Source organism: Taudactylus pleione, unplaced genomic scaffold (assembly GCF_031769625.1).
Source record: "Taudactylus pleione unplaced genomic scaffold, aTauple2 ptg000019l, whole genome shotgun sequence".
Classification (NCBI taxonomy): Eukaryota; Metazoa; Chordata; class Amphibia; order Anura; family Myobatrachidae; genus Taudactylus; species Taudactylus pleione.
Window position 1 is genome coordinate 24148265 of NW_028284421.1, and position 15056 is coordinate 24163320.

Here is a 15056-nt window from a genome sequence, read left to right on the forward strand (position 1 = left end):
AACAATAGGGGGTTAAACCCCTCATTTTTTTCAACTTTTTTGTACTTATTAAGTTACCTGTGCTCAAACATGGATATCCTTAAAACCTGTACTGTAATGGTGAAGTTTGGTCTATGATCGCTGCTTATCCCTCCTTTATTTGCCCTTTCCAGTTTATCATTGGTGGTTCCAGCCTCCAGACCAATTAAATTCTGAGGTATACCAAACACCTACCTATTTTAGAACAGATTGTAGTTGAGCATTTTTTTGCAACTACTCATGCGTGAAAATTCCTAAAAACCTTGTACGGCATATGTGTTACAGAGCGTACGCACAAAGGTGCTGTGCTGATCAAGGCGAATGGTATCAGAAATGTTGTGGAAAAGTGATGGGTGTTCCAGGGCAGTGACAAGGATGTGGCTAGAGATGTACGAAAAAATTAGAGTGTTACGGCGGTGTAAGTGAAAGCATCTGCATTCACAGACATAGGAGGCCATACTCAGATGGAAAAACTGCACCAGCCATAGGGCTGTTGCACGTTTTGTTGGTGCGACCAAAGGTGCACCAGTCGGTATTACTGCGTGTACAGATGCTGAAAGTGGGTGTCACGGTCCTTGTTTGGAGAGGCATTTTCATAAATTCGTAGACAGGCGGCCGACAAAAGATGCAGCTAATTGAATCTAGCCCTTAGAAATAGAACTTGTTTGTGCAGGGTGGTTCTAATCATTTAGTGGGCCTATGTACAGAAGGAGTGCTTGTCCGTACCCCCCCCCCCCAACCCCACACATGCATACCCTACCAATATTTCTGAATAAAGAATAACCAGTGGGCAAAGTGATGTGGTCTGACTGAACAGAGGACGGTCACATCATATTGGATGCCTACCATGTACCAAGTGGGCAACGGCTGGGCCCCAGCCTTCCCCTGTAAACAGCCATTCAATGCCACACACTTGCCACTGGTAAATATGGCATTGAAGGGTCATCGTGTAGAGAGAAACATTACCGATTTGAGGGCTCTGTCCAACCTTTTCCATCAAAAATGCATTGTTCCAATCAGCCAGGTAGTTGAAGGTGAAAGTCCCATTCACCACTGCCCTGCAGAGCAGAGCTGAACTGGTGCGCAGCATTGAAAAGGAAGGGAATGGCACAGGAGAGATCAAGTGTGGTGGAAGTGCCTATCACGCCCCTATGACTTGTGGCCACACCCCCTTACTGCAGCAATGTGTTCCCTATTGCCCTGGGCCATCTGGACAGCTTATTGGGAGTTAGTGTACTGCACTAAACAAATGCTTTATTCCAAGAAGCAAGTTTTTTTTCACTGCAATTTCTTGTTCTGGCAACACATCTGAGGACTGTGTGCACATTTTCTGGCTACACTAACAGGCTTCATTCATGCTGGAAATGACCTTGCCAAATGTTCAGATTCTCCTATATCTAGCCACTAAATATGTGTGGGTTTATTATGAAAGACAAAACCAACCAACAAACAACCTCACCCACCTGGACGATTCCTTAGCGGTAAAGTCACGTGGGTTCATTCCACTCCTAACAGACATTTTTGACAAAAGTTAAGGGACACTACCAGTTCAGCGGTCTTTTCCGTGGGGCATAGAAAGACCTACAATACCTCTCTGATAAATCCTTAATAAATCTAATGTAAAGGTTTCTGTACCTCATTTGGACATAAGGGCTTAGCCCTTCAGCGGTTATACAGGCAAGACTGCTGTATTACATTGACTGACTTGGAAAATATGGTTTAATATGGCACATTTAGAAAACAAAACATTGCCTGCCTGCAGTGGACTCTGATTAACAGATGTTCTACAGACACAGTATTCCACCATTATATAGATTGTCCATCCTCACTGTATACAAGTGCCAATCTCTGTTTCTCCACTGAGATTGGCAGCAGAGCTTTGATAACGGCAAATGATAGAGTGGCACCGAGGTCATATGGAGCCCTCTTGGACAATGAATGCCCCGTTTTCTTATCTCTGCCAATCCCTGTCAAACGCAAACATTACCACTTACAGAGAGTGAGGGCGTACAACTCATTCCAGAATAAGTTATCCTGCAAATAGCAGGACTCTGATCGCAAGAAAAATAAATCACACATACACATTGTAGAAAAGAGGTTTATTTAGATTTTGTCTTACTGAGCTCTGCAAGGCAATGACAGTTAACACTATACAAAGCTGGTGCAGTCAGTTTCTATCCCAAAGAACAGTCATTGTAGTTCACTGGTTTCTACGTGAAAAAAAAAAAAAAAAAAAGAATAAAAAAGGAGAAAAAACAAAACAAAAAAAAAACAGGCCACTGCCCAGGCCTGGATATTGTCACCATTATTTTATTTGCACCATGAAGGCGGACAGATAAATTCCTGGCTATTGCGCCAGCACATTCTGACAGGAGTAGTAAAAGGTAGCTCTTGCTGCTGTATTTAAAAGGTGTAGATGCACAAGCAGTACTACTTTTTGTATTACCAAGTTGAGCTGTTTGAACACATCTGAAATTGTATATCCACCATCTTGTAGTTTCCACTGCAAAAGTAACACTGGTACTTAAAATGGCTGCTGCAGCATTCCCGCAAATACAAAGAAATACAATATCAGGGAAAATGTACAAGAGGAGTAAATAGGAATCTACATATTTTACATCTCAGGATTGAGTCAATATACTGTACAGCAAATGACAGCTAAAGCAGTTCATTACTGGATTATTCACAAAGCTGCAATTCAGTGAGTTTTTACACAGAAATCTGAAAAAGATCAGTCATTTACCACTTTTCCAAAAACCTATCCCACTGAATAAATAGTAAAAAATTCAGCCCCACGAAAAAGATCAAAGAAAAGCAACACGTAAATTAGTTCATCATGTTTGACTATTAATACATATATTTATATAGTCTCTTGGTGGAAAGGGTAAAATGTGGAGTGCTGGAATCTGCCACCAGAGGCAATTGCTTTCGAGATGCAATGAATTTCCTCTCTGGAAAAAGATGAGAATGAGGAAGAGTAGGAATCAGGAGGGTAAAAAGTGAGAAGGAATGGAATAAAGAGGCTCAGTTGTCCTGGAATGCCCCCCTAGCAGCAGCACCGGCAGCTCCAGCTGCAGCATTCTGGACACCACGGTTGGAAAGGATGCCCTGTGAGAACTCCTCCTGTGCCCTCTGGAAGCTTGCACCTGTTCTGCGGTACAGTGAGTGAACCTGTCAGGTGGGTAAGAGTGATACGTAAGTCATGGCAAACGCATCGTATATCGATATAAAAAATACTTATGCAGGTATTATTTATTCATTATGTTATTTATATAGTGCACACTTTACATATAGTTCCTGACCCAGTGAAGTTTACAATATATATTCCTACCACATGTACACACATACACACTAGGATTATTTTCTTTGTTAGAAGCCAAATGTGTTTTAGAGTCTGGGAAGAAACTGGAGCACCCGGAGGAAAAACACGCAAACACAGGAAAAACATAATTCTCCTCAGATGGGGCCCTGTTGGAATCTAACGCATGACCACAGAGCTGTGAGGCAGCAATGCTAATCACTGTGCCACCGTGCTGACCAAAACGAGAATATATTCCAGGAATAAGAGGAATGAAGGTTTCAGAGATGAGGTTTTCTTTTTACAGAATTGGAAGTTTCCTGCTGAAAATATACTAAACGGCATTTTCAAAAGTTAGCTTCCTCTTTCCTCGATCTCAACTTTCTGGAGAACACGCTTCAGAACAAAATATCCCCTTACCTGTAAAACTAAACAACTATGTAAGTACAGGGCCGGCGCTAGGCTTAACTGCACCCCGTGCCGTCCTGTGCTGCACTGTTGTCCCTTCCCTGCCCCGCTCCCTCCACCTGAGCGGATACCAATAACGCCTGTTGGGTTTTTCTGGAGCTGGGCGGTGGTGAGTGTTTCTGTTCAGGTAGAGCGCAGGGCTATACCCCCCTGCAGGCTCTGGTGCTCCAGGCGACGGCCCTGCTAGCCCGTGCCTTGAGCCGCCGCTGTGTAGGTAAGATAAAATAATAGTTCTGAATAGTCATTAGGTCTACAGACTCTGTGACTGCTGACCTCTCTCAAAATGTGACTTGCTGTACAGGTTGCTCACACCACACTTCCCTATTCAAAACATTAGGGCTGATAACTTTTATTATTGTTTTTTGTGTTTTAAAATAGTCTAGAAATACCTCTTCTCTAAAGGAACTGAAGTTAAAATATTGAATCTGTATACAGGTTGAGTCTCCCATATCCAAATATTCCGAAATACGGAATATTTTTAGTATGACTGAGAAAGTGAAACCTTTGCTTTCTGACGGTTCCATGTACACAAGCTTTTTTTAAAGCATAAAATCATTAAAATACAGTATACAATAACCTTCAGGCTGTGTGTATAGGGTGTATATGAAACATAAATGAATTTCATGTATGTACACAATTTTTTTTTGATGCTCAAAATTATTGAAAATATTGTATAAAATTACCTGCAGGCTGTGTGTATAAGGTGTATATAACACATAAATGCATTCTGTGTTTAAATTTGGGTCCCATACCCAAGATACTTCATTATAGTATGCAAATATTCCAAACTACGGAATAATCCGATATTCAAAATACCCCTGGTCCCAAGCATTTTGGATATGGGAGACTCAACCTGTAGTACAAATATGCACAGTTTTTGCTTTAATGCATAAAAGTTTCATTATTATGAACGCTACATGATATTTAGCTATATCTAACAGTGCAGTACAACATGTAAGGAATGGTTGCAGTCACTAGCTGGTGTGTGTCACAGAAGACTCACCCTCTTCAGCAGGAAAAGAGAGAACACGGCAGAGACTGTGAAGAATGAAGCTACGACTATCATGATCACAGCAACGGCAACATTGGTGGTGGTCATGGTTAACGCGATTATCCAGCCACTACAAGGAAAAAAGCAGACGGTGATGAGAGATCAGAACAAAGACTAGCAGGGTGCTGGCTGCAGGAGAGCAATAACATTCTCACCTGTCTCCCCAATGAGGGATGCCCACTGCTTGTATGATGTAAATGATGATCTGGCAGAAGAAGATCATGAAGAACACAAAGAAGTTAAAGGAACTGTCCGTCCTGGGGAAAAACAAATACAGAGCAGGTCAAATTGAGCCTTGTTTGGTTTAGCGTGAGTATTGCCTAAGTTACTATTGTTTTTTGTTTTTTTTGGTCTCTGTTGTACAAAAAGGATTTTAATGGAGATAATTGGGCCAAGAACTACACATTTAACAGGAAAATGAATATAAGGCCATGTGTAACTCCTCACCAATCAGGCCTCCTTCCATAACTGCTAGGGCTTGTCCATTCCTAGAGAATCGTTATGTTTAAACACCAGCACACAAGTGTCTCTAGAACCTTGGTGGAACAATTGGGACAACTCCTTTAAACTTTTGTGCAGCTCTCCGTGCTTACCTTACTTCTTCAAGAATATCCTATACCACTTTCCTCTTAGCGCTACCAACACATGCTTAGTGATAGTAAACCTTAGTGAAATGTAATACGGAAGAGTAATATACCAACTATATCTCTATATGCATACATAATAGAGTATAGTAACTCTAGACACAAAAGGAGCCTGCGCAAGATTCACAGACCAAAAGTCACCTGAAAGCTTTGTAGATCGGTCGGTACCAGCACACGAAGGCACAGGGTGTGAACAGAATAAACCACAGGATCGATAGGCCAAAATCGACACCACCACCTTCTGAATTTTGAGTGAAATACGCCAAGCAGGCCAGAACATTAAGTAGAAGAGTGAATGAGTGCACTGAGGAAAGAGGAGAAAGTAAAACATATCATACACATTTTTTTTTGTGAATCAGTTCACTAAAGCCAATTATATCCCTGGTTCTTATATTTGACTAAGTCCACCACTCCTCTATAGAAGATTGCCATGTTATGTGGGAGGTTATTCTCCAACAGAGCAGACACAGACTGAATGCAACTTGGAAAACTTGATCTGTGCAGATCAGTTGATTTGTACACCGGGACAGAGCCAGTGATACTCAGCTCAGAAAACTGCACTGTATGAGATGCCGTTAGGACACTGGGCTAAAAGATGAGGGAGGAGATGCAGATGTCTAATGTAATGGAGGGAGGATACATTTTAGGAGATATAGGGGACTGTCAGAGCAATACTGAGATAAGTATTTTACTTTCATGAGTCAAATCTGAGTATTTTAACTTTGGAGTTTAGTTGCCTTATAAACACACAACATGACTAAACCTGGGTGAGGTACAGTACACTTCATGTATTTTGAGGTACTAAACTTAATAATGCAAATGAAGCCTCCATTTATTTTACTTATTTATTAACAGTTTCTTATATAGCGCAGCATATTCCGTTGCGCTTTACAATTGTAAACATTAATAGAACAAAACTGGGTAATAACAGACAGATATATGGGTAGGAAGGCCCTGCTCGTAAGCTTACAATCTATAGGATTTTATCAATGATGCTCATTAGCGGGGGCATACTTTGTGTAGCATCACAGTGACACTAACAAATATGCTGCCAGTATCCAACATAAAACTTTCCTGTCCTGCAAGGTCCCACGGTGTCCCCCCTCATTAGTGGCACTCTCCACTTTGTTGCTGACTGCCTATCACTGCCAGGGACAGGCTGCTGCGTAACGCGCATGCGCGAAGGCCATCTGTGCACGCGTATTGCATTTTCACTTGGAGAGGACTTATCTAAGCCTAGAAGGCTGAAGCCAGAAAGGCTTTTGTTGTATCCAGCAATGGGGACGGTACCTCTAATAGTGGTACAGTGACAAACAGAAGCTAAGCTAAGCTTACTGCTGTTCATTAAATAATGAACAGGTAACAGAACCCCTTTAACAAGTACAAACGCGATTATGTCTCATTGTTAAATGGAGCTCTTAGAATGAGATGCATCAAACCTTCGACATTGATATAATGTACTTGGTAATTGTTAGCTAGAAGCTGATACATTTGTACTTAGATCTGACTTAAAGGAAAATTGAATAGGCTGTGACTTGCAAGCATCAGGGAGATCCCGACGTGTCTGTCCAATGTTTTAAAGTGGCAATAATTTAAAAGGCAAAACCAATTTAGTTTTGCCTTTTAAATGATTAACACTTTAAAACATTGGGTACTCGTCAGGTTCTCACCCATGCCTGCAAGTTGCAGGCTATTACATTTACCCCAGGTAGTGAGCAGTACACAGCTCTTTGTTTCATATAGCTATACAGCCATAAACATATCACTATTCTGTGCTTGCTATACATTCCTCAGCAAATGGTGGATACCTACACATCCACAGGTAGTACAACATTTTGCATGTGCGCTGGTAATCAGCTGGTATGTCTGCAGAGAAGTCCTGGTAGAAGCAGGGTTTGATAGGACACTTGGGGGGAAGTGGGGGCCAGTTATTCTGTCGTACTGCAGATAGAGAGAGACAAGGTGGCAGACACACATTACTGTAATTGTTTTGTAACAAACACAAGAAAAACATTCAGAACAAAGCAATAAACACTTAAAAAAAGGCATGAGTGTATATTATAGCCAATACTTAATATGGTGTTAATAACTTCATGGAAACAAATCATTTTCAAATGTATTGAGTCAATCTTTGGATATAAAGACCACAATGAAAACAGTAGCATAAACCACCACAAGTGATCTTAAAGCCAAAAATAATAACTGTGACAAAGTTGTTTAAGCAACACACCTCTACTATGTAAATTAATCCTTTAGACATTTTAACTCTGGGTTACTTTATCTTTTGGCATGAAACAAATTTATATATGGATTCCATTTTTGGTAATCTACAGATGCGCCCAGTTAAATTGTGGCTAATCACGCCACAAAAGTGCGCACACTTCATGCCATGCGATTTCCTGCTCCTGCATACACTACGGTACGCTATGACGTGCACTGCGATTGCGCCATGCATTCCTATGGAAGCGCGGTCGTGTACGCAGTGTGCGTATCCGCTTGCGCTATGTGTGGAGCAATTTGCCTATAGCTAATAGGATTCAGTACAGTGTGAGGTTATTCTAGAAAAAATTATATATTTTTTAATCATTTTAAAACGACTACTTCAAATTTGAGCATTTATTAATGGTATCATTTCTATTTACATACAAAATGTTTCAGATTTTTGGGTGTGAAAGTAATCACTTTGTAGATGTTTGATTTTCTCTTATTCACCAGAATATCACAATAATTATACTTTTAGAGCAACTTTTTTTGTTCAGTGTTTGTTTAGTTTGGTACTAAATAAATTTGATAAAATTTTACTTCTCAGTGTCATTTTCTTTGTGGTGCTTTCTTGTTTAGAACTTTGGATGTGAAGAATAAAATATGTATACACAAACTATAGGCCTTACAGTACAAAATAATGCAGAACATGGTTTATAAACATTGCTGCATTAGCGATCATAACACTCAAATTAGCAGAAGGGAATGTGCAAGCAAGTGCTAGGTGCCCTTGTGTAGATGATAGTATGAGTAAGGGAAGGAGAAGCACATAAGGGAAGAGGGCCCTGCTTGTGAGAGCTTACATTCTAAAGGGGAGGGGCAGACAGACAGGTATGACACAGATGGGGTAGACAGTGAGGAAAGAGCATGGAGCAGGGGGTTAGGATGAGAGCTGGAAGACTTTGATGAAGTAATGGGTATTGAGAGCCTGTTTGAAGATTTGTAGGAAGGTGGGGAGTCTGATAGGGAGAGGGAGAAAGTTCCAGTGGTAGTGAGCAGCACAAAGAGGAAGTAATCAGTTGGGAGGAGAAGGCATGCACTTGTTGAGCGAAGTGGGCGGACGGGAGTGTGAAGAGATATGATGTCTGAGATGTAAATGGGGGAGGAGTGGGTGAGGGCTTTGTAAATTAGTGTAAGAACGCTGAATCGGGTTCTGAAGGGGAGCCAGTGTAGGGCAAGTAGGAGAGAGGAGGCAGACAATGGGGGAGATGTATCAAACCTTGGAGAGAGATAAAGTAGAGAACCAATCAGCTTCTAACTGTCATATTACAGGCTGTTTTTGATGACAGTTAGAAGCTGATTGCTTGGTACTTTATTTCTCTCCAATGGCTGTTACAGACACTCTGTTTGCAAAGAGTTTCATAGCAACTGTGGAAAGAATGTCACTGGAAAACTATAGAGGCAGTTCAAGGAAGAGAACAGGGCAGATTTTTTTTCTCAAAAGGAAAATCAGAGGCAAAAAAAATTACATACACTATGAGTTCCATATTAGAAAGTAAGTGTACATGAACAGTACAATATTTTGTATACTTTGTTCCCATAAAAACATTGTTTACTCTTAAGTCTAGCATTCAGACCTTCAGGTCGCCGAGGTGTGGTGCCCGCACTGAACGTCATTCAGTGCAGGAGTCCGACCTCCTATCTCTGAACATACCGAACCTGACTAGCGTCGTGAGGTTGACGGGCATGTTCTGTAGATAGTCGGGGTCGGCAAGGACCCAGCGTGCACGCGCATCGCTGGTCCTTGCCGGCTATCCATTACAAGACTTTGTGAACAATGCGACCAAAACCTCTTGGTTTTGGTCGGATTGTTCACAAAGCCGTGTAATGGACAGGCCCCATTAATTTAAATAAGAGACTTTTAGGAGGTAACATTCCACTATGTGGCGCTGCGATGTTTAGATGTGCACAGCAGAGTACACATATTTTACTGAACATCTCTATGGGGTGTAAGGGAAAATTAAGGATTTTACTGGGTGCAAAGTGCCTTTGGGCTTTGATTCCAGAGACAATCTGCACCCATTGCTTAGAACTGAGGGCCTGATTCAGAGCCGCTCGTAAGCGGTCGCTCGTTCGCTCTGAGCGATGTTCGCACAACTGCGCATGCGTATGGGTCGTAATGCGCATGCACCAGTCAGTGCGGTCGGAAATCGAGCGCTCGCAAAATAGCGAGTGCCTGCTAATTTGAGTGACAGGATGAGGCGTTTGTGGGTGGTAACAGGGGAAGGTGCTTGAAAACGGGGAGTGGAGATCCGAACGCAGGCGTGCCAAATGGTCAAAACGGGCGTTTTAAGGGTGGGCATAATTAACAATCCAGCGTCATCGGCCACGTCACTTGGTTGTCTCTTAGCCTGAACTGTTCGCATGATTGCGGTAGGAAAATCCTACCACAAGCACTGCGAGCAGTTCAGACGCCTTTCGATGTACTCGATTAATCTAATAAATAGCGTATGATGCGAGCGGCCAGGGGGAGTCTTTACAAAATAGCGAGCGCATTTTTCGTTCGCTCGCTCAGACATAGAGGCGTTAACAGACCGCAAAGAGCGAGCGCTCAATTTAAATATCCGGCCCCTTTTTCTGAACGAGCGTCCGCAAATAGCGTCCGGCTCTGAATCAGGCCCTGAAGCTCCTCCTTAAAGTGTTGCTAGTGGTCAACTTTTATTTTTGGGTGCGATTTTTTAGAACTTTATGTTCTTTAAAAACAGTAAGAATGATTAGCAGTAGCCAAGATAGCAAATGTTATAGTTACCAACTTTTAACATTGCTAGATGAATTATCCAATACACCGCCTTGGTTTAAAATAGAATTGCATAGAGCTTCACTTTTCCATTTATGTCAGGGCATTTGTTACCTATTGTAAACTACCAGTCACAAGATACAATGCAAAGAGCCATACATACAACTTTATTATGGGAAAGTCTATAAATAACTAGAAATATATATATATATATATATATATATATACACACACACACATATATATATATACACACACATATATATATATATATATACACATTATATATATATATATATATATATATATATATACACACACACACACACTTTTCGAATCAGTACAAATGAATGCATACTCACAGTTGATATTTACATTCCTCATTTCCTTCTCTTTCCTCTCAATTTCAGCTGCTTTCCTGTCTAGCTCTTCCTGTTGCTGCAGGAGACCAGCTTGTGCGGCCATTGCTACTGCCTATAGAGAAAAGCAAAAGGAAAGTGTCTATGATACGTCCACATATGTATGGAGCAAGCCGGCCTATGATAAAGCAGCCACAAGCGCATACTTAGTGTGGTGGTATTTTAGGGCAGAGAGTCATAAAAAAGTAATTATGGAAATATTGCTCACTTCTGACTACTAGGAGCACAAAATGCATACATGCTACTACAGTACATAGACGTTTAGATGACTATTTTTCTCTAAGTACATTTGCAAAAGATCATTCAAAACTAAAACAGCCATTAGACCCAGAATACATTCCGTTACCATGATTGAATAAAAGACTGGTGCAGCGATGAAAAAAAAAAAGAAGCAGCTTAAATACTTACATACAGAAATGATTTAGAAGACAACATCATATACAAAATGTACCTGTGGTGATGGTTCCATGGATGGCTGGAGAACAGCAGGCTGGGAAGGCATCACAGGCTGCACTGGGACTGTTTTTTGATTTGTTGGTGTCTGCAAGCAAGCAAATAATTCTATTAACAAGACATGCGATGACCATATGTTCACAGATGGATCTAGAGTTGGGATTCGGCAGAGGGGGGATGTTTAGTTGACATTAGAGAAAATTAAAATCTGGTTCATGAAATTGATACATTTTTGCTAGTTTTACAACATTTTCAATAATCACGAAAAACATTACCCATACCCACCAAGTGTGAATTTTCTGAGAAAGGGTTAAACTCTTCAATGTTCCCATGGCCACCAGTAGTTATCTGTGTCACTGAGGGATCCTGGGAAAATGAGCACACATACTATAGAGTTTAGTATTTATAAACTTGAATACAACTGATATATGTTAGAACTGTGTGAAGCTATGCATTATGTACCTATATATCCCAATTTATGCAGTATGTCCAATATCCGGATCTTTTCAGGTTAGATATGTTAAAACGAAGAACACCATTGTTTTTTCTTATAAAATGCTGCATCTGTTTAATAGATCACATGACTACTTTCCCAATTAAAAAAATGTAATCCAAGATGGCCACTGGATTAAGATTTCCTTACTCATTTCTTTTTTATAAATGAGTTTCTACACTTATGGATCAACCATAAGAGACAGACCAGCACTCCATGTAAATGCAAAAAGGTAATAAGTTTTAATGTGCCTTAAAGAAGTATATAAATATCTTAAACAGCTCAATAAAAATATGATACTTAGCATCAGACAGGGTATCACAGCGTCATGTCAGTGCGCCTGAGCATATCAGAAGGCAGTGAATTATATTATATTATAATATATATATATATATATATATATATATATATATATACACATATACATATACACACACACACACACACATGTATATATGACATACACACACACACATACACACACACACACACACAATTCATATAGACACACACACAACTATAATATAGATTTTTATTATATATATTTTCAGGTGAACAAACCTTAATTAAGAGTAACTACTGCACTAGAAATAGACACTTGATTAACTATTTTTTTTTTTTGCATGAAACACGTGGAAGATTGTATACATCTCCGCTTTTAAATGTTTCCATTTACAGTCACCCGAAGGCATCTTATATAGTGGTGGCAACGATGGTGGTTACTAGGTTACTTGTACATAAAATAAAGCTAAATAGTCTTCGTTAACAAGTATACATTTTGATGACTATAGGGATGAATCAATGACTTCTATGCTGTAACATGTCCCAGTACCACAAGGCAACACACTCATGTTGCTGGTAGATGTGGAGTAACCTCTATAGTCTTGTGGTAGTAAGCCCTGTTCTTAGTGTGTGCTCTATCAAGTGGCCACTCCCTGCTCTTTATAACTGGTTCCACCAGTGAATGACTCAGACTTGACCCAGTGACATTAGAGAAAAGTGAGACACTGGAAATACCATCCTGAGAACAGTGCTAAACAGCACCCAAAGGCCAAACATAAAAAACATATGATAAATTTACAATGTCACCACAAATGCTCAAACTTTCCTTCAATAGTATATATCTAACTTGGTAGTCTCTACTCAAAACCGAAAACTTCTACGCCCATATCAATTTAGTTGCCCTACTTTGCAGGTTAGCCAATTGCAAGACATCATGTTTATTTATTACACAAAATGTAACTACACAATCACGGTGAGGTTCTGCTAGTACTTTAGAAAATATTCCCCTTTTAATACATAGGTCCGTATTCAATTCCAGGGGAAAACCGTTATCGGCGATAAGTTATCGCCGATTATGTCATTTTCGCCTATTGTAATTATCCTCGTATTCAATTACAAAGACTTTTCGCCAGTGCGAAAAGTCTTTGTAAAAAAAAAAAAAAAAAAGGGGGATACGTTTTCTCCAGCCTTTAGCTGGCGAAAAAAAGTGCAGAATTGGGGTTTAGGGGAGCAGGCTTAATAAAAAAAAAACTGGCACCCCTGGGAATGGCCCCTAAACTTGTATGTTACAAAAAATAAAAATAAAAAATCAGGACACCCCAAATTTTTCTTTACATTTTGGGGTTAAAAAAAAATTAAAATAAAAAATAATAGGGAAAAGACTTCTAAAATAGCTAAATTTAATCCAGAGGGGTTCCAAAGTATGCGGCAGGTGTTTTCTTCAATGCGGGTGATAGCGGCAGGTGCATTTTTGCAGAATTATAAAATATAATTTTAGGGACTTAAAAATATGTTTGCACCCATTTTCAAGTACCCCAGATTTGATGGGCATAGTTATTTTTCACAAAAAAAATTGCTAAATGCTCTTCTGCATAATCTTCTTCAAAGCCGCATTTATGCACCTGCCGCGGCTATTTAAAAACCTGACTTCCCTTCAACATGTAAAAACAGGGGTACCCATAGTGATCCCCCATGTCTGGACATCTTTAGGATCAGAGACTTTCCCCGCATCTAAGGAAACTGTAACAGAGGAAGACTTTCCCATGAGAGGCCTGGAGGTGGGTATATAGACGCCTAATATTAACAGAAGTCGACTGTCCCGGCATAAATCCTGTCTGGTCGGGATGTACCACATGCACTAAGACAAATAGCTAAAATCTTAGCTTCAGTGGGGAGTAATGAAATAGGACAGTAGGCCTTGGAGTGTAGGGTCCTTTCCAGGCTTAGGTATCAAGCCCCCATAGAATTCTATGGAGACTGCTGTGCTTTGGGGCCTCAGTAGATATCTCACATAGCTTGCTGCAGACTCTTTTTTAATACATATGGGGCTCCAGATGTATTGTGGTAAATCTCTGGAAACTGCAATTTTCAAAGGACTGACCAAAAATTTTTTTAGATTGATACATTTCTTCCTGTGACTTAAGTACTGAACTTAATATTAACGCTTTCTGCCACCGTATGTGCATGCTTTACCTATAGGGAGATATGTATCAAACCTTGGAGAGAGATAAAGTACCAACCAATCAGCTTCTAGCTGTAATTTTTCAAACGCAGCTTGTAAAATGACAGTTAAAAGCTGAATGGTTTATAGTTTACGTATCTCTATCCAACGTTTGATACATCTCCATCTTAGCCTCTTATTTTCTGGTTTACCTTACATCGTCCTCATCCATTCACCTTACCACTGTTGCATACTTAATTTGTGTTATTTTACAGTGTAATCCTTTTCCCTTCCCCTGTCCTCCACACATTACTGATCTATCTGTTGTCTAGCTAGTTTTTTTGGTGTGGTCAGATACCATATAAATGAGCATGAGGGAGCTCTGATGGCATATAAATGAGCATGAGGGAGCTCTGATGGCATATATATGAGCATGAGGGAGCTCTGATGCCATATAAAGGGGCATGGAGGGCTCTGATGGCATATAAAAGGGGCTTGGGAGGCTCTGATGGCATATAAAAGGCATGAGTGGGCACTCATAAAATAGGTGTAACCGTACGGCGGTTTTGGTCGCTCCCCAGGCCATGCCATATTACCACAGATCCTGTGTAGGAATTTAAAAATAAAAAGGTGGCGATCCTAGCTGGGAATCTTCTACACTATCTGATGAACAAAGTTATGAAATTAAATGTTTAAAAAAATTGAAGAAAAAAAAAAAAAAAGGAATAGATTTAAATAAAGCTTTTTTTCTGCAGCTTGCCTGTTATCGC

At 40.2% G+C, this 15056-nt stretch overlaps 1 protein-coding gene across 1 annotated transcript in view; it reads right to left on the reverse strand.

Moving 5' to 3' along the window:
• Positions 1 to 2100: 2100 nt before the first annotated feature.
• The window catches only part of SCAMP2 (secretory carrier membrane protein 2), a 29896-nt gene continuing 16940 nt past the window's right edge, over positions 2101 to 15056 (reverse strand). Inside the window, exons 2-9 of the mRNA XM_088446179.1 lie at positions 11636 to 11716; positions 11349 to 11438; positions 10841 to 10952; positions 7292 to 7420; positions 5621 to 5783; positions 4991 to 5092; positions 4788 to 4905; positions 2101 to 3189 (exon numbers count right to left, since the gene is read on the reverse strand). Of these exons, the coding sequence (XP_088302305.1) occupies positions 3043 to 3189; positions 4788 to 4905; positions 4991 to 5092; positions 5621 to 5783; positions 7292 to 7420; positions 10841 to 10952; positions 11349 to 11438; positions 11636 to 11716 (942 nt within the window). The 3' untranslated portion in view covers positions 2101 to 3042. The remainder of the gene's footprint in view (positions 3190 to 4787; positions 4906 to 4990; positions 5093 to 5620; positions 5784 to 7291; positions 7421 to 10840; positions 10953 to 11348; positions 11439 to 11635; positions 11717 to 15056) is intronic.